The sequence below is a fragment of the Sinocyclocheilus rhinocerous genome, unplaced genomic scaffold, assembly GCF_001515625.1.
Source record: "Sinocyclocheilus rhinocerous isolate Xijiao unplaced genomic scaffold, SAMN03320098_v1.1 scaffold11, whole genome shotgun sequence".
Lineage (NCBI taxonomy): Eukaryota > Metazoa > Chordata > Actinopteri > Cypriniformes > Cyprinidae > Sinocyclocheilus > Sinocyclocheilus rhinocerous.
Genome location: NW_015625587.1, coordinates 1,322,963 through 1,341,524, shown reverse-complemented (window position 1 = coordinate 1,341,524; position 18,562 = coordinate 1,322,963). Strand labels below are relative to the sequence as shown.

The window sequence follows — 18,562 nt, the reverse complement described above, 5'->3', positions numbered from 1 at the left end:
ACATAGGCCTAAAAATAGCCCCTCTTATTTTCCCCAGCAGGACAACACAAGCGGTACCCTCAATTGGAGCAATCCCCACAGCAACAGCTCAATGTTGAAACAAACCCGTCATTTGTGGGACCATCTAAAGTTACAGGGAACACTAGGCCAGAAAATATAACGAGTCCCATACTTCACATTCTTCTTTGAAACAGAGGCAGCAAAGAAAAATAAATGTTGGCAACCTGTCTGAATGTCTTCGGGTGAGAGAAACCTGATCGGTGGGTCTGTGCATACATGTTGATTTGCTGCCCCCTACTGTGTATGAATATGACAGATGTGTCATAATGGACAATAATAAACCATAACCTCTGACAAACTGTGCTACAAAGGTCAGAGTTACACTGGTTACAGAAGTCTCACCTTACAGACGTGAAACAGGAGAAATATTAAAAAAAACAGGATGTAGAGTTTGCAAAAAAGAACCTCTTCTCAACAATGCAAAATCTTTTGAAAAGTAACCATGGTGATTGTGGTTTAGTGCGACTTGAGTTCTGAACACAAGCTTTGGGGGTGGGGTGGGGGGGTTTAGATGTCATGCTATACAGATGGCAAGAGTGCTGAAGCATGTGCACAAAGGTCACGGGGATGTGAGCTTGGTGGTGGGTTTGATACAGGCATCTAACTTATGGCCTTCTGGAAAAGCATAAGTAGGGGCAGCTGAGCCATCTTGGACCTTGTTAGATTTCCCAAAAAGATATGCATTACCTCTATAATCACAGATCATCGCTATATCACTCAGATTTAATCTACAAATACAGCAGTCTAAAGAAAGAGTTTTTCCCCCATTAAATTTAAATTGCATTGGACATTGTTTGCACTCTCATGTTCTAACAAAGCTCCAGTGTGGCTATAAATCGTCATCATTTGGAGTTAAATAGGACACCTTTGGGTATTGGCGATCTGTTTTGGTTTATAAATAGGCATAAACTTGAAATAACAGGCATTTTATCTACAAGAAAACCAGGAATTTTACGATAAGGCGCTAACATAGAACATGTGAGTTAGTGACAACAGTTTCTTACAATGATAAAGCCAAGCCATCTTTAAAGTTTCAAATTTAAAACAAACTTCGGTATTGCAGTTGCATGTGCATCTGGCTATTGATATTTGGATATTACACATTTCTTATGTAAGTAAGCACTCAGGCATTTGTCCATGTTTACATCTGTATGCATTAATCTGGTGCAACTATGGCATTAAAAATTATTTCACTATGAGACAATATTAAAAACATCTCTAGCATTAAAAAACTCAGTGGAGTTCAGACATGGCAGTCCCTTTCATTCTGTTTTATTCACAGATAGTCTCCTCCCATTGTCCAATTTACATTATTCACATACAACTGTACCCAGTAGTTACAATTCTCTTCAAGTTAAATAACTAAACATTGAAAAATAAAACACCCAAAGCACTTCTGCGTTCAACCCATAATAGCATGAATAACGACAAGGATTATTGTTTGTCACAAGCCTTTTTAAAAAAAACAAAAAACCTAACATTGTACTGTGGTGATCAGCAAGAAGCATGAATTGGTCTGCCATAAAGTGTGTGAGGTCAAGGTCTTGATGAATGGTGATTCTGGTGTACGCTGGCGTTTAGCTCAGCTTGATTGTTGTGTAGCTTCCTTGTAATTTCCATCAAGCCCCATAAAAGAGGCTCTGATGGTGGGGTTGCTCTGTACAGTCTAAACAGGAGACAGTTTTTGGGTTTGGCACAGATCTCTTGCATGCTGTGCTTCTTTCCACCGGGTCCCCCAGGCAGACGGTGTTGAGGGACTCACAGATTCAAGGCTTCATTCAACAGTTTATAACCTCAGAGGACCTCTGGAGGAAGAATATGGAGATTAGAAATGTAACTGTTTAATGTATTACAAAATGTAATTAATCAATTAGATTTTCAAAAATTAGGACATACTGCTTAGATCCTCAAAGCTCATGAACTGATTTTTTTCAGCCTCTTACGGCATAAGCATCACGTTTTGAGGGTGCTTTCACACCTGTAGCTCAATTGCTTTGTTCCGAAACAGGGATTAAAATTATTACAATGTTGCTTTTTATTCTTGGTGAGGTTCGCTTTCACACAGCAAAGTTTCTAAACGGACCAAATTTGTTAATACAAGTCACGCGTGATTAAACTGTTCTCTCATTGGTCAAAGTTCCACGGTTTATTTTCCAGGATTCCACTGAGCTGTCAGGGCTGTCATCTGTCAGGATGGAACGACAACAGCTTCGTGGGCTTATTGTTGTTTTTTTTTGTAGCTGTCGTTATATTAATTGATCATTTTGAGCAGGAGTCCAGAATTCATCGGGAAAACATTTGTAAAATGCACCTACTAAGAAGAAGAGCAATAAGACGACATTATAAAATGAAAAAGTGCGCTTTGATTTTGAATGGCAAAGACGTGCTCATAAGGGGGGAAACGCGCCAGGTTCTGAAACAACAGGCCAGGTGTGAAAGCACCCTCAGACTGTGTCCTTTTCAAAAAGTTTTTATTTTTTATTTTTTACAAATGCTTAAAAAGCACTTATAACCACATGTCAAGATCACCTGGATTTTAATAAACTGAATAATGTTGAATTATTTAGATACACTACTGTTCAAAAGCTTGAGGGCAGTAAGATTTTTTTTATTCTTTTATTCTGGAAGGATGCATTTAATTGATCAAAAGTGACATTAAAGGACTTACTATTAATTTAAAGAATCCTGAAAAAAGGTATCACAGGTTCCACAAAAATATTAAGCAGCACAACTGTTTTCAACATTGATCATGTGACACAGATTGGAGTAATGGCTGCTGACTATCACGGGAATAAATTACATTTAAAATATACTCGAATAGAAAACAGTTATTTTAAACTGTAATTATATTTCACAATATTACTGGTTATAACTGTATTTTTAATCAAACATATTCAACCTTGGTGATCATAAAAGAGTTCTTTCAACATTTTAAAATCTTACTAACCCCAAGCCTTTGAACAGTAATGTATGATCAATGTTTTAATGTTTCATGATCAATAACTCGAACTCATGCCCATTCCTATTTTTAGCTGGTTTAAGTAGGTCATTAGTTTATCAAAGTTTGGTTAACTGGTATGGACCCATTTAAGTTGGATTAGCATATCTGAAACAACCTGTTACAACATGGTTTTTCCAGCAAAGTGAACAAAAAATTAGGACTTTAGTGCTGAGAACATTTACGTATCTATCTTCGTAGTCACATGATACATCTGTGATAATTCTAAACTTAACATGAGATGAGAGTCGCGCTCCACATATGGCAAAGCAAAGATCCTGGATATTACTTTGGATTAAAAATGTACATCTCAGTTTACGGGAGCTGGCATGGCATGAGGTAAACCCCCTTGTGTTTTCTTTACCGATGATTAACGACTGGAGGGCTTTCTGCAGGAGGACAGGTGAAGGTACTTGCTGAGGGGAGCGGGACCAAGTAACGCTGACCAGGCCGAGGGAAAGAGGGGTGAAGAGCTAAGCCAAGAGCTCCTGTTTCCAGTCTTGGGGTGCCAGCGAGGCCGGATCAGGTCTCCCTGACACCATTTCAGGAATCCAGCTCAGTGCCAGGCTCTTCACCCCGTTACCCCTGCTTGACGCACCCGCAGGGCAACATACAGCCACTATGACACCCACACCTGAGACAACATTAACCCTCCAAGTGCAAAAAAAGATGACAATGACTCTTTCCCACCAAAAGAAACATTAATATTTAACATACAGCAAGAACTGTTCAAATGTAATGGATTTGTCTCCGAAAAATGAAATTTTTCACCGTTCACACCGCAGTCTGAGAAGAGATTGACACTGAAACAGAAACTTCTTTAGACGCTCACCTGCCACATGCTGAGGCTTAATGGGGCCTGTTTTCTTTAGGAATGATTCTCCGCTCTCAAAGGCCATGATTGGCTCGTCAGGTCTGTCAGTCTCTGCTTTCTCCCGTCCGTTGTTGTGATTGGACAGCTGAATGATCTCTTCGAAGTGAGATGCCTCCCCTTTTGCTGACAGGCCATTCTCGTGTTTGGAAGGCTGAACGCCATTCACCAAAAGAACAGACAGACTGCAAGAGACAATAGATGGTTTAAGTGTGCGTTAAACTACTACAAATGTAATCTATGCAAAAAATCTGAAGATTGCAAAGCAATTTGCGAATAAAGCAGCGTTTCCACCCCATGTGTTCAAGAAAACAAAACTGTCACCTCTGAGGAAACAGAATATAAAAATGCAAACACAGGACTTACCTTTCATTCACACCATCTTGTTTCAATGCCGTGCTTGGCTGGTAGTCAGCAGCTGCTAGGAAAAAGACAATGTCATGCTAATCGTTTATTAAAATTGCCATCTTGTTTGTTTTAGCATTCCTTTGCCAAATCAACATTGCTTTCCCAGATGGTTGTACAATTGACAGAATAAACATTTCAGCAGTTCATCTGGAATCGTTTCCCTGATTCCCAGCGCTCCTTGTATTTACAACAGCTAGTTAATACATAATAGGATTTTTCTCTGAAAATATTCTTTTGTATTTGTATTTACACTACCATTCAAAAGTTTGAGGGTTAGTAAGAATATATTTTTTTAAAGAAATTAATATTTTTATTCAGCAAGGATGCATTAAATTGTTTAAAAGTGACAGTACAGAAATGTATATTACAAAATAAAATAAAATTTCAGTTAAAAACAAATGCTGTTTTTCTGAATATTCTATTTAAAAATGTATCAGGGTTTCTACAAAAATATATAGCAACTATTTTCAACATAATAATAATAATAATAATAAATGTTTCTTGAAATCAGCATATTAAAATGATTTCTGAAAGATCATGTGACACTGAAGACTGGAGTAATGGCTGCTGGAAATTCAGCTTTGCCATCACAGGAATAAATTAAATTTTCACATATTTTAAAAAGAAAACCGCTTTTTAAATTGTAATATTTCACAATGTAAATAATAATAATAATCGTTTTTACTGTATTTTTGAACAAATATAAATTTGAACAGTAGTGTATGTATTTCTAGTGGCTAATAAGAATAATACTAGCCGCTGGATGAAAAAAAAAAAAAAAAAACAGCTACTGAGTGTCGAAGCACTACGTAAATAGACTGTGATGGATTCACCATGCTGCTGTGCCAATTTTCATACTCCATTACAAAAAGCACTGGTTTTGCAACAGGGATTCGACATGACGCAAATAACAAGCAGTTACAGTGTGTACACAGTTTAGCACGCTATTCCCTCTCTGGCTGACTACATGGAGCCACAAATCCATCTTCAAACCTTGAGGAAATATTACAGATACAAGCTTAATCTTAAATAAGGGAGATTTAGAAAGAGGCGTGGATGTGGGAACTTTTATTTATGCTTTTCCTAACAAGGGAAAATGATTTTGAAAGTTAAAGTGGACCCAACAAAATAAAAAGGTACATGTACGATGACAGAGCCAGGGAAAACATTATGTGGTACTGATGTAAATGGGCTGTTGCTGATTCAAACAGATCTAAATGGAAGGTTCAAACAGACCTGAACAGTGCACTGAATGCCAAATCTAACTAAAGATTATTTTTAAGTAGTGATATGAACACAATTTATACTAACATTCTTAAACAAACAATTTTAAACTAATGTCATACCTTTATTCATCTCAGAATCTGAAGCTTTTCCATTGACTTGAGATGGAGATTTTGTGTCTTTCTGCATGAAGAAAAAAAAACAATTAGATTGTGAGCTCTTGAACCACAAGGGGAAATTGGAGCCTTGCTACTGCCGCAGTGAGGCTGTTTTAAATGAGAATGGCACTGTACCTTGTCTCCTGCATCTGTTTTGCGTGTTCTTTTCATAATCTCCTCCAGACGCTAAAAACAATGCACAGAAGAGACAAAAGAAAAGCATGTAAAATGTTTCAAGAGTTTCACAATCAAATTTAAACCTGGAAATAAACAAAGTTTTAGAACTTTGAAAAATGTAAAACATGATGACATTAAATGAAGAAGAAATATTTAAGATTTTGCAAACATTGTGACATTCATATTTACACAAGTTGATCAATTTGGATCATTCCCAAATCATGCCACTGAACATGGTCATTAGGTTTCACACTAACTTGTGGAGCTCATTTAAGTGAAAAGAGAACCGTTTCATATTAATTTTTCAATTAAACTATTCACTCATATGTTTATGATATTATAATTAGTAATGAAAAATTATATATTAAATTAGAAAAATGCAAGTGGTCTCTGATTTATTTTATTTTATTCTATTCTCAATTCCAATTGTGCCGTTTACAGACAGATATCTCTCTGGCCCCCTGTATCTCTTTTTGTATATATTTGTAATGAAAGATTATGTATTAAATTAGAAAAAAAATAAGTATTTTCACAAGTGATTTATTTATATTTTAATTTAATTTAATTACATTTTTATTCTACATTACTCCAGATTACAAAAGACCATTTGCACTGTTTATCAATAGATATCTTTCGTGTCCTTTATATATCTTTCAAAGTTTCAAAATCAGAAACTGCAGCTTTAAGCAGTCCAAAAGACAGCGGTAGGTGTTTATGGCCAACGCAATGTTCAGAATTCGAATAAACACTACAGTGTGTCAAGGTCTGAGGACATTGTGTCTTTCAAAAAAAAACCACACCACGAGGTGAGGACAGTTGGGTCGAGGCTCTAACGCAGCCCTGATAAACTGACTTGTAGCGAGACGTAGTGCCCTGGTGGGGTAACACCACTGGAACAGAGTGGACAAGGCCATCCTCCATTAAACAGGTTCACAGAACGGGATCACGGGGTGTATGTCAAGGCGTTGTATGATTTATGGCAGATGCATGAATCTAGAGAGCTCGACTTCACTTTTATCCTACATAGTCAACTTGAAAAGTTACTTTATTTTGCTGTACCACATTCTGTGCCTGAAAGCTACTGTGGGCATGTGTGACTAGTTAGGAGAGGAAATGAAAGGATTTAAATAGACTGCTGAATTTTCAGTTTGTGTAGATATGCAAACAATTCCCTGTAATATGGGTTTTAAAGAAGCATGATGATTTCAAAATGACCTTATAAAGAAAAATATAAATGCGAGGTGGAAACCCTTCTGACCTTTTTTCTCTCCAGCCTTTCCTGCTCCTCCTTCTGGAAGTGTTTCTCTCTCTCCAGTCGCTGTTTCTCGGCTTCCTCTCGGGCCTTTGCTTCAGCCTCCTCTTTCTACAGATGCAATGATCATATGATCAGATTCACACTGAACACAGCTTTCTATGCAGCCATTTATTCATCTGCAGCTGATGACTTTTTATCCAATGAAATTCTATTATTTTCTCATTTTTTATTATTATTTATAATTAGTGGTTGAGTTTCTTTTTAAATAATTTTTAATTAAATACTAGTTACTTTAGCTGATGAAACATTAACATAACTAGAAAATTCTATGATAGCTATGGAAATTTCCATGACTTACTTGAGCTACTTAATATCTGTTTAAATACTGTTTTGAACACCAGGTGGTGGTAAAACCTCAAAAATGCTACCACGCTAAATGGCACAGTTAATATTAACCCATTCCTAGAAGTAAGAACAGATTTGTAAGAACCTGACATACTTGTGTAGCATTGTTTTGTCTCATCATGCTTTAAAATTGTGGATACAAGTGCATACTCATTTTACAGCATTTAATAGAAAATTGAGGTCATATAATAAGGATCAAACCCTAAAGACCAGTGTTGTTACTGTTAACTAAAACCAAAACTATTAATATAATTTTTGGCAACTGAAATAAAGCTGAAAAAAATTTAATATAAATATTACATGAAAAATATAAACTTCAAAATATAAAAAATACAAAACCCCATAACCAAATTACTAAAACCTAAACTAATTCCAAATATTAATGAATAATAGTATATAAATAATAATATATAAATAATACTAAAATGTCACTGATCAGGACACAACCTAGGCCAGATATGAACCCATGTCTCCCATATGAGCACCACGGCTCGACATGTCTTGAACATGTGCACTAAGTACCAGGCCATGGCTCTGATGCAACTAAGCAATTCAATATTCAGTGCTGGAAAGTCTACATATATACTGTACATGACTGTCAGTATATGTATTTATACAGCTTTTATTTGACAGAGTGAAGTGTGTTACTTAGGAATGAGGGAAATGTGGTTGCATTTCTGACCTGTTTCTGAAGGCGTTCATTCTCTTCTTTTTCGATTTTGACTCTTTCCTGTGCCTCCTCCTCCTCCTGCAGGTGTTGAGCCTCCTCTCTGAACCTCTCCTGCTCCGCCATGAGCTGTGCCTCCTCCTCCCTGTGCCTCCTTTCTTCCACCTCCTGTGCTAGCCTCTCCACGTGCTGAAGTCTGTGTGATGGAAGACAGTCAGTCATTGTACACACGTAAGATTAAAAAAAAAAGCTCCTTCAGGTAGCATTAAATATTGAACTTTGTGAATTATTGAAACAAAATGGCATGGGAATGCAAGTGGACTTTGGTGTCTCTTGCAAAATTGATCATTTTGCTGTGGCTGGTAACATTACATGAAACTTTAAACTGCAAATATGGTCTAAGCATTGCACAGTGACAAATGCAAAGTGGATGGAGAGTGTGAATCAGTGAATCTTTTTAGTCGTGACCAAAATATCCGCACCCGTAGTTACCAGTGGCACCAGAGCATAAACAGTGTGGAACTCTCATTACACAGTTGCCAAAGTCCCTTTTGGCTCATAAATGTGCTAAACTCATAAACCGTCACTGAGAACACCAGACGTCAACAGCTCCATACCGCCAAGGCTATTCCTGGAGCTCACACCACACACGGCCTGATGGAGCAGGACATGTTTAAAAGCATACCAGAGCTTGTGTTAGCTGAGGTTGAGTTTGGCTTTGACATTAGGGATACAAAGGGTCAAAAGTTTAAAAAGTGGACATTTTATAGAGATTAAATTGTTATTTTGCCACTTTATTAGACAGGAATAGTGGAGAATGATAGATAGTTATTGTGGAGATAAAAGTGGAATGGGATCAGTGCATGTTGCAAGCTGGACTCAAACCTACGTTTCCCACATGAGCACCATGTGAGAACCATATATATTTTTAAATAATATAAAACAAATTAAATTATTATGAAATAGGTAACCTTTCTCTCTCCTGCTGTTCTCTACGTTCTTGCTCTTCCTTCTCTCTCTGTTCACGGGCCTGTCGTCTCTTCTCAGCCAGGATGCGGGTGGCTTCCTCTAGGTTATTGGTGCCAGCCATGGGTTTGCCTGGAGAAGGGCCTGGAGAAGGAGCTGGAGAAGCCACCTGTGAGAGAACAGGGACAACAGGGGACTCCTGGGGGACTCCAGAGGGCGCAGAAACTGACAACACTGGTGCACTAGCAACAGTGGCGGTGTCCGGAACAGATGACATGACAATGGAGGGGACGGTAGACGAAGCTAGAGAAAACACAGAGAAACGAAGCGGGGAAAAAATGAGGACTGGAGAGAGGAACAAAGTGTAAAATGACATAAACTTGCATGTTTTAATGGGAAAAACTCCTGTTAAAAGAGAGTCCTGTGGCAACACCACAATCAAAATCACCACACTCACTCTTTGGTTCTTCAGGCGTAGCAGGCCTGCGGGTCTCTCTGACCCTCTCTATGGCAACAGGCGAGGCGGTGCGGGTCTCCACGCGGGCAGGGGTCCTGGCCCTCTTGGGTCTGGCTTTAGGAGTGCTTGGGCTCGCTCGTGCTGAGGGAGGATTGGGAGATACTGCAGGACTGGGGGAGGACGCACAGACTTTGGGTGTCACAGGAGAGGCAGATCTCAGTTTGGACACTGGACTCAGACTGGAAACATGAAGAGAAGCTCAATGTAATGGCTGAGCTGGAAAAATTTTTAATACAACATGTTCACAGCAGGGACAAGAACATGACCTAAAATGTGACCTGATATTTCAAAATGTCCTAGAAATAGATCAATGATGATTAAATTAAACACATAAAAGCACCTTTAAAACTAAAGCTAAAATATATATCTATATAGCATTCCTTGAAACTAAACTATGACTTCTGACTACTACCAAAAGGAGAAATGTTTAGTCAGAGAGAGCATTACATAACACAGCTTTGGTCTAACAGAATTAGAAAATGCTCAGAGCAAAAAGGTCCATTAAAACGCTTCTATTGTATCTTCCTCTTGCACGTGAAAGGCAGTGCTTCCAGAATATGAGCATCTAAAGCAGGTTTTACTCAGACCTGAGATGAAAAGATCTGAGAATTCACAGCAATATTTACATATAGCAGGGCTGTACGTTAACTTTTTTTTCACATAGCACTGGTGCTTAGTATAAAATATATTTATATATATATATATATATATATATATATATATATATATATATTCCTTTCTAATCAAATTTGATCCTTAATTTTTTTTTTTTTAATTGCTTTATTTATTATTGTTTAATTACTAGATGACAGTCATCTTACCTGGACTCTGTTCTAGTTTTCATTGATGGCATGGACTGTCTCTTCTTCAGCACTTTCTCTTTGATGGTGGTACTCTTCTCCTTTTCATTTTCTCTCTCCTTTTCCTTCTTATCCTTCCTCATCTTTTGAGAAAAGATGGGACAAACAATAAAGACAGTGACTCACATGCAGGTGTAAGACTTTGTTACCTCTAAATTTTAATTTCTCATTATAATTTGTACAATTGAAAGCCTATCTGACAATGGACGATATTTCACTCACAGTATCTGCTGTTTTTTGGTTTAAAAGTGAATTATTGTATTAATGGGCAGTTTAATACTATTAATGATAACATTAATAAGGCAACATTAACATGTTTCATAATAAAGATGTACTTATAGATATCTCATAGATATCATAGCAAAATATGATATAACAGGCGGGATGGATGGAAAATGAGAAAGATGTAGAGAGTGAAAGGGAGTCTTAAATAACTCACAGGTGTGGAGTCTCGTCTGCGCTGGGCGATATCGGGTGTGCTGGTGGTGACCCTCCAGCGCTCAGAGCAGCGTTGGTGTGGCCGATGAGCACACGCTGAGAGAGGGCTAGCAGACGCCGAGCGCGGACACAACGGAGACTCTGCATGAAAGAAAACACATTTAACTCCCAATTTGCAGCATATAGAACAGAAAAAGCTCATGCTGTTATTTATGCATTGCATGACTTTGCATGACTTGCACAGGCCCAAAAAACAGAAGAATACAGCAAATTAGTGTTTAAAAAGTCTTTCCAAAAATGCTAAACTTCTTTCTGAGCTACTTTAAATAATGCTACTAACAAATATATAGGGTACTACGATTGTATCCTGTCACTCACGGCCATCTCTGGTCTTGTTTAGCACACTGGCAGCACTGCGACTGCGAGCCAAGAAGGAGAGAGTGGGCGTCATCAGCCTGTCCACAATGCTGCTCTCCCATGGACTCAGCTGCATGCTACGAGCTGCAAGAAAAGACTAAAAATGAGTTCCCATTAAAATATATGAGCAACAATCCCTTTCCTAACTTTTACATGAATACAATACACACAATAGTGGAATTCATTTTTATAATGATAAAAACATTGCAATGACAAACAGCTGTGTTTGTCTCCCTTGCTGTCAACATGGATGACAGTGAGTCCGCATGAGGATTTCACAACAGTGCCACATGCTTGAAAAGCCAGTAAAGGTGAACAGTAAACAGAAAGTAAACTTTTGTGAGAATTAACTCAAGTTTGAAACACAATGAAAGAATAATTCATCCAAAAATAAGAATTCTGCAATTTATTCACACTAATGTTCCTTCAATCCAGTGTCATATGAACTTTATTTTTGGTGGTGTTTCACTATGAACTGTTTAAAGAGTCATCAATGTATCAAATTGTGTGTTACACAGAAGAAAGTCATACAGGTTTGCAACAAGTAAATGATGACAGAATTTTTCATTTTTGGGTGAACTATTAACACAAAAGGACAAAGACAGGAATAAAACATATCCGAGCTATGTAAAAAAAAAAAAAAAAAAAAAGTATATATATACATCATATATATAGTTACATCACATTATCACCAGTGCTATTTTAATTTTAATATCTTAGATTTTATTTTAATGTGTTCTTAATATATTTTAATTATTTTAGTACTTCAAGTTAAACTTCACAAAAATGAGAATTTTTACCTTGGCAACTAGCTGAAAAAAAAAGTTAAAGTTTCTTTATATTTTATTGTTTTGTTTTTTATGTTTTTGATTAACTACAATAACCCTGATTCTAAACTTACGTGATTTTCAAGGGAAAAGAAAAGGGGGAAACAAGAAAGAGCCACAGGTAAATGCATGGTAAGATGCGAAAAGCAAGAGCACAAGAACAATTGGGGAAGTAGAGAGGCATTTTAGAAAGAGAAAGAGAGATTGAGAGAGATATTGCCCAAAGCTGAACATTCATCAGCACTCTGCAGTAAAGTCTCCGCTCATGGAAAAGACTCGATTAGCTGTGAACTCTCCTTTCTGCTCTACTCCATCTATTGTTTTAAGAAGCACTCACAAATAGAGTGTGCCCTACTTACGATTCAGTTCCGTGACCTCAGTACATCCAATAAAAGAAGCACCAGCCATTTTGGGGGGGAAAATAAAATCAACTAGACCTCAATTCACTGATAAATGGCTTTTCTGAGTGGAAGATACATCCATCAACACATTTCTCTTTTTGAATATGCCAGCAGATTCAGTGGTCACAAACGGTGTTCAGACACTTACAACGTATGAATGTCAAAAAAACATCAAAGCTAGTGACAAAAACTCAAAAAAAGTGACTTCAAAAAAATGTAGCACAAGCACACTTTAAACACTTCACAAAAAGGTCTTTGTTAGGTTTTAAATGATAAAACGGTAACACTTTATAATAAGCTTCAATTTGTTAACATCAGTTAATGCATTAGAGAAAATGAACTAAGAATGTTTATCACATTAATTCATGTCCTTTAATGTTAATTTACACAGTTTGAAATTAAATTAAAAATTAAATTAAAATATTGAATCAAATGCAATTCAAATCAAATCAAATTAAATTAAACCTAGATTGATAAAAGGATGTAAAACTAAGTTCATGATATCTAATGCTTTAACTAGCATTAACAAACCGTATTGTAAGGTGTTACCAATAAAACAACACATATATTGTTCAAATTGATAAGTATTTGGACACTTTGTTGGCTTAAAAAAGATTGTTCTAAGAAAAGTTCTAGCATCAATTTTAGATATTTCTTTTTTTTTAGTTCTGTAAAATTTATACATTTTAAGTGTGGCTTAAGTGTCCAAATACTTTCTGGGGCCACTGTATCATCATGCATCATACGCATATGTGAAGGTATGGAGAAGTATGCAAGTATTCACCTTTAAAGATGGTTACATCAAGAAAAAGGAATAAGGAACAGAGAAAGCCACCACCAAAAATAAACAAACAAAAAAAGAGCACCACTAAGAACGGTTGACGGTGAAAGATGATGACGATTTCAAAAAATCAAATCGATCGAACTGAAGACACTGACGAGGAGACGGTTTGGAAGGAGGGAATGATTGAATGATCACGGAACATGAGCAGGTGATTGGTCGCAAGGGAGAAATCAAAGGTGGGGGAGTAAAATGGAAACTCATAATTATGTGAAGGGAGGAGCCTGTGAAGACGTGGAGGAGGGGCTAGATCCAGAGGAGTGTCCTTACTTCTGCTAGGGGACGTCCAGAGGGTGGCAGAGGATTTGGAGAGCCGCTTGTTTATGACTGAATCCACATGTTTGGGCAGGTTGACTGCTGATATTGAGCATCTGCCTGTAAAATCCAGAGAACACCGCATACATGTACACAATGCTGAGGGGACCAAGGTGGAATGACTGGGAGCCGTCAAAAAAATGTAACTTGAATCCCTCAAACACAAAACAGCCATTGATATATAGGCCAAGTAAATATATGGGTCAAAATATACCTTAAAACTACTGTTTGAGCAGCCAAATATAGTTATCTATGTCCTGGATAACCATTGGTATGTTTGCAGTGTCTGAATATTAACTCAACTGCTATTTTTATTGAGTTGCGCTGCTCAAAGTTCATTATCGCAAGAGTCTACATGTTTTATAATGGGGTCACTGCCTCCACTTCTCCTCTCAGGGCACCATCAGGGACTGCAATGACTGTGCACAACTTTTGGGAGAGGAACAACTAAATTAAGTCAGTTAGAAAATAAGATCCTTGGAGAAACAGCATTGGTTAGCCTATAAATTGAGGTGTTGTGTCATGGGGGAAGTGGTACAAAGCTGCATTGAAGTTCATTGCCCTATTTCCCAGCATTCTCAGTAAGTCATTCTCACCTCCTGTTATATATACGGACATATAAAACACACAAAGGCTAGAAACTGTAGATTATGAAGAAGTTTCTCCTTCCCCTTTTGACTTTTTGTACATTTTCATTTAAATAAAATGCCATTTTCGGTTTCTGGCAAAATAAAAGGTCTAAATTCTTGGCAGAAAATGTAAACAAGGCATACGCGCACCTTCTGTGTGTTTAGAGAGACTCACAAACCTCAGTGAAGCTACTGCTATGGAAGGATACTGCAGTAAAAATGGAAAAGCGCTTACAGATCTCAGTTAGTATTTGCATTTGCCTAGTTGCACATTTAAAGTCCCTATGATCCCCAGAAGCAAAGCAATTGATCTCATGTTATTATCACATTAGTAAAGAGCGTTTAGCCGGGATTGAGCCGAAGGTTGTGAGGCTGTTTTACGCAAGACAAAACAAACCATCTCATGTGAAAAGTCAGGGAAATGTATATGTTTATAGTTTTTTAAATTGTGTATTCTTAAGCACTTTATAGAAATAGAATGTGCAAAAATGACAAAAAGAGAGACAGAATTATTATATGCATCAGTCTCAGTAAACTCATCAAACATCACAAACTCAAACATCACAATCACCTCCAATCCAGCTTACTCCTAACACCGATGACGAAGGCAGTTAAAGTGCCCCTATTATGCCTTTTCGAATATTACCTTTCATGCAGTGTGTCATGTAGCTGTATGTGAACATAAACTATCTGCAAAGTTGTGAAGCCGACGAATAAAGTTATTGTCTATCAAAAAAAAAGCTGTCATTCCGTCATGGCAATGGGCGTTTCGTTTCCGACACGCGCTGTATGTGGTAGACCAATCCAGAGCCAATCTCTCTACGGCTCTGGACCAATCACAAAGGACTGCGCCATCTGACCAATCACAGCTGTGAGGGCTCAAGGAAAGGGGGGTTTAGAGAGACTGATTCTTTGAACTGCTTCGCACGAGTCGTTTACGAATCATTTAGAAATTAGGTCAAATTAAATCTATTTTTTGAGAAAACTAACATGATTTTTGACCTTGCATGCACGTAAACCTGTTTTAGGAGACTCATAAAACAATATTAGCAACCTTAAAAATGGCATAATAGGGGCACTTTAATATGCAAAGGAACCAGAAGCAACACCTACAGGTACAGTTTTTGTGTTTATGTAGGTGCATTTTATGTAACTCACTCTGGCTTTGATTGGAGTTGCCGCTCAAGCCTCCGGCCCAGGACCATCTCTGCTGCCGAATCTCTGCCCACGTCTTCTTACCAGACCTCTGGATGGCAGCCTCATACCGCTCCTGAACAGTAAAAAAAACAATGCCACAATGAGTATCTCTTTAAAATGTAACAAAAGTCTAGAAAACACTTTACAATGCACATTTAAATATAATGGGCACTGGGAATAACAGAGGAGACGGTATTGATCTTTCAAAGGGGAAATCTTAGAGCTCTGGTACAATGTGCTCCACTTTCACTGAAAAACAACTCATCTAGCATTATTTGGAGAGCTGAAAGGGAAAACAATGCCTGGCAAGTTGGCAGGAACCTCACGGACCGTGTAAAATTAGAGGAACAGGTTGTGTCATGTGGGTTTGCACTGACCACCACTACTCCCTCACCTTGTTCTTCTCAAGTTTCTGTCTCTGTCTCTCCTCCAGCTCTGTGCGCCGTCTCTCTGCTTTCAGCCGCTGCTCCTCCAGCTTCCTCCTCCGCTCCTCCAGCTGCTGTTCCCGCACCTGCCGTGCCCGTTCCTCCTTCTCCAGCCACTGAGACTTTTTAGCAGCTACATTAGAGAGGGGAAGAGTTTGTGAGCTACCAAAACCAGGCCAACATCTTGACCTTCAGTCATCAGTGTTCGAACAGAATTCACACACCAATCATTCAAATTTAGACACATTCCCAATTCCTAATGCATGTTCATTTATTAGATATTTGATCACATGTTTTTGGCTATCAATAAGAGTGAAGCCCTCTTAGGTCCATTTTACCATATTAAATTGAACTGATTTTTTGGGTTCGGAATGACACAAGGGTGAGAAAATGACAGAATTTTTATTTTTGGGTGATCTCCTTTTAATATAGAATACCATTCAAAAGTTTGGGGTTGGTAAGTATGTTTATTGTTTTTGCAAGAAGTCTCTTAAGATCACCAAGGTTGCATTTATTTGATTAAAAATACAGTAAAAATTTTAATATTGTGAAACATTATTACAATTCAAAATATGTTTTCTATTTTAATATATTTAATAATGTAATTTATTCCGGTGATGAAAAAGTTGCATTTTCAGCAGCCATTACTCCAGTCGTCAGTGTCACATGATCTTTCAGAAATTATTCTAATATGTTGATTTCTTCAAGAAACATTTCTTATTATTGACAATGTTGAAAACAGTTGTAATGAATAGATAGTTCAAAAGAACAGCATTTACTTAAAATATAATTTTTTTATAACAATGTAAAAGTCTTTACTTTCACTTTCGATCAATTTAATGTGTCCTTGCTCAATAAAAGTATTAATTTCATTGTTTTCAACTCTTATTGACCCCAAACTTTTGAATGGTAACATATGATTAAATATCTTACAAGCTGTCAAATTTTGTATTCCCACTGATCCAGTTTAAATCCTAGCCAAGCACTACTTTTATAGCGATAAATCAAAATCTGCATTTGTTCGCATTTGTTTTGCGTCTTAAGCATATAATGTCAAAGAATCCTTTTGGGATATGTGGGCATTTTTCATTTATGAAATGCAACATCTATTATGGTTATTATGGTGTGTGACTTCATAAAATGACAAAGACAATGGTGTGACTTCAAACAAGCACAAATGTAACAATGACAGGGCCACTAATATGTTACATGCTCCACTCTGCACAAAATATAGGAATAGTCTAGAAAGAAAAGGAAAACATAATTTTAAAATAGTGATGGCCTGAGAGTGCCCGGGTGACGCTCTTCATCAAACTACCATAATCCTGCTGGCAGATAGATGAGCTGGAAGATGACCCACAGTCTGAGAGACTACACTACATGTCCTACTATAAACATTTGACTCACTCAGCGCAGCCCACACAATTATTAAACATTAATGTGGAGGTCCATGGTGATGGCAGAAGAGACGGATTGATGAATTTGATTGACTACGGTCTGAATTGTTAGGTCTAAATGACAAACTTCACACTCATGTGGCTGGAATGTAGCAGGATGTGTTTATCATGATTATATTCACATCAATCCTGATTTATTCACAGTTCAGTCACGTCAAGGCAGCAGCAGATGTTATTTCTGGGCCTAAATTAATCCTGCAGTTTGTAATTATGGTAAACTTGTAAAAACCTGCTATGAAAACAAGCCTTCTGAAAAACACACCAATGTGAAGGGAGGTTTTAGCGGTCAAAAGTTCAAATTTGGTGGACCTATGATCTATAACTGACCCCAATGCTAAACAAAAGGAATGCTGTGTATCATGTTATTGTCATTCATAAACAATGAAATATGACCTACATTACATGTTTTGACAGATTCACTGAAAAAATGTGCAAAAGAGAATCCCAAATAAACAAGATTTTCTTTATGCATTTGAGATAATAACCTAAAATTCAGTGTAAATTGGTTGATTTACACATTTCCATCCTGTTACCGACAAGCCTCATCATGTTTGTTGTATGAAATTCACAGTGAATCAATTGTAAAAGCAAAGCATTAGGGTAAAATCAGAAGGACAGCTGACCCTGCTGGGAAAAAACAGGTCATACTTCAAACCAAACATATGTTGTGGCCAATATGGGCCAGTTCACAGACCAATGACTCCAATGAGCTGTTTTTTTTTTAGTGAATCGATGTTTGAATCAATCTGATAAATCACTGACTGTATGAACTTCCTGAATTCATCTAAGCAGTTGCTGAGTCAGCTACGCTAATTATGTCTCTATTTGTTTCTCTGTGTTTGCCACAGTATTGACATCCCGTGGTAACTAGGATTTACACAAGCTTCAGTCTAGATCCAGAACACCTGAGAAGAGATGATGCCAACCCCTCAGAGGTCCTCAGATGATGCCAACCCTGAAACAACATACAGAACTACCAAATTTTGCTATAAGTTTGATAGCATCATATAATAATTGCTGTTAATAGTGTTCATCATCTGTTTGATTAC

The 18,562-nt window shown here is 37.4% G+C and overlaps 1 protein-coding gene across 7 annotated transcripts in view; it reads right to left on the bottom strand.

Annotated features, from left to right (window-relative positions):
* Positions 1-1,504: 1,504 nt before the first annotated feature.
* Positions 1,505-18,562, bottom strand: part of LOC107755544 (MAP7 domain-containing protein 1-like) — a 44,716-nt gene continuing 27,658 nt past the window's right edge. For 4 of the 7 annotated variants that reach the window (XM_016572413.1, XM_016572425.1, XM_016572432.1 and 1 more), the window contains 15 exons: positions 16,026-16,189; positions 15,593-15,704; positions 13,761-13,865; positions 11,383-11,505; positions 11,006-11,145; positions 10,528-10,649; positions 9,647-9,885; positions 9,195-9,492; positions 8,239-8,419; positions 7,155-7,259; positions 5,855-5,905; positions 5,684-5,744; positions 4,296-4,350; positions 3,891-4,114; positions 1,505-1,865 (listed from right to left, as the gene is read on the bottom strand). In XM_016572413.1, coding sequence (XP_016427899.1) covers positions 1,855-1,865; positions 3,891-4,114; positions 4,296-4,350; positions 5,684-5,744; positions 5,855-5,905; positions 7,155-7,259; positions 8,239-8,419; positions 9,195-9,492; positions 9,647-9,885; positions 10,528-10,649; positions 11,006-11,145; positions 11,383-11,505; positions 13,761-13,865; positions 15,593-15,704; positions 16,026-16,189 — 1,991 coding nt within the window. In that variant the 3' untranslated portion in view covers positions 1,505-1,854. The remainder of the gene's footprint in view (positions 1,866-3,890; positions 4,115-4,295; positions 4,351-5,683; positions 5,745-5,854; positions 5,906-7,154; positions 7,260-8,238; positions 8,420-9,194; positions 9,493-9,646; positions 9,886-10,527; positions 10,650-11,005; positions 11,146-11,382; positions 11,506-13,760; positions 13,866-15,592; positions 15,705-16,025; positions 16,190-18,562) is intronic. The other 3 variants (XM_016572438.1, XM_016572447.1, XM_016572420.1) reach the window with 2 other exon arrangements.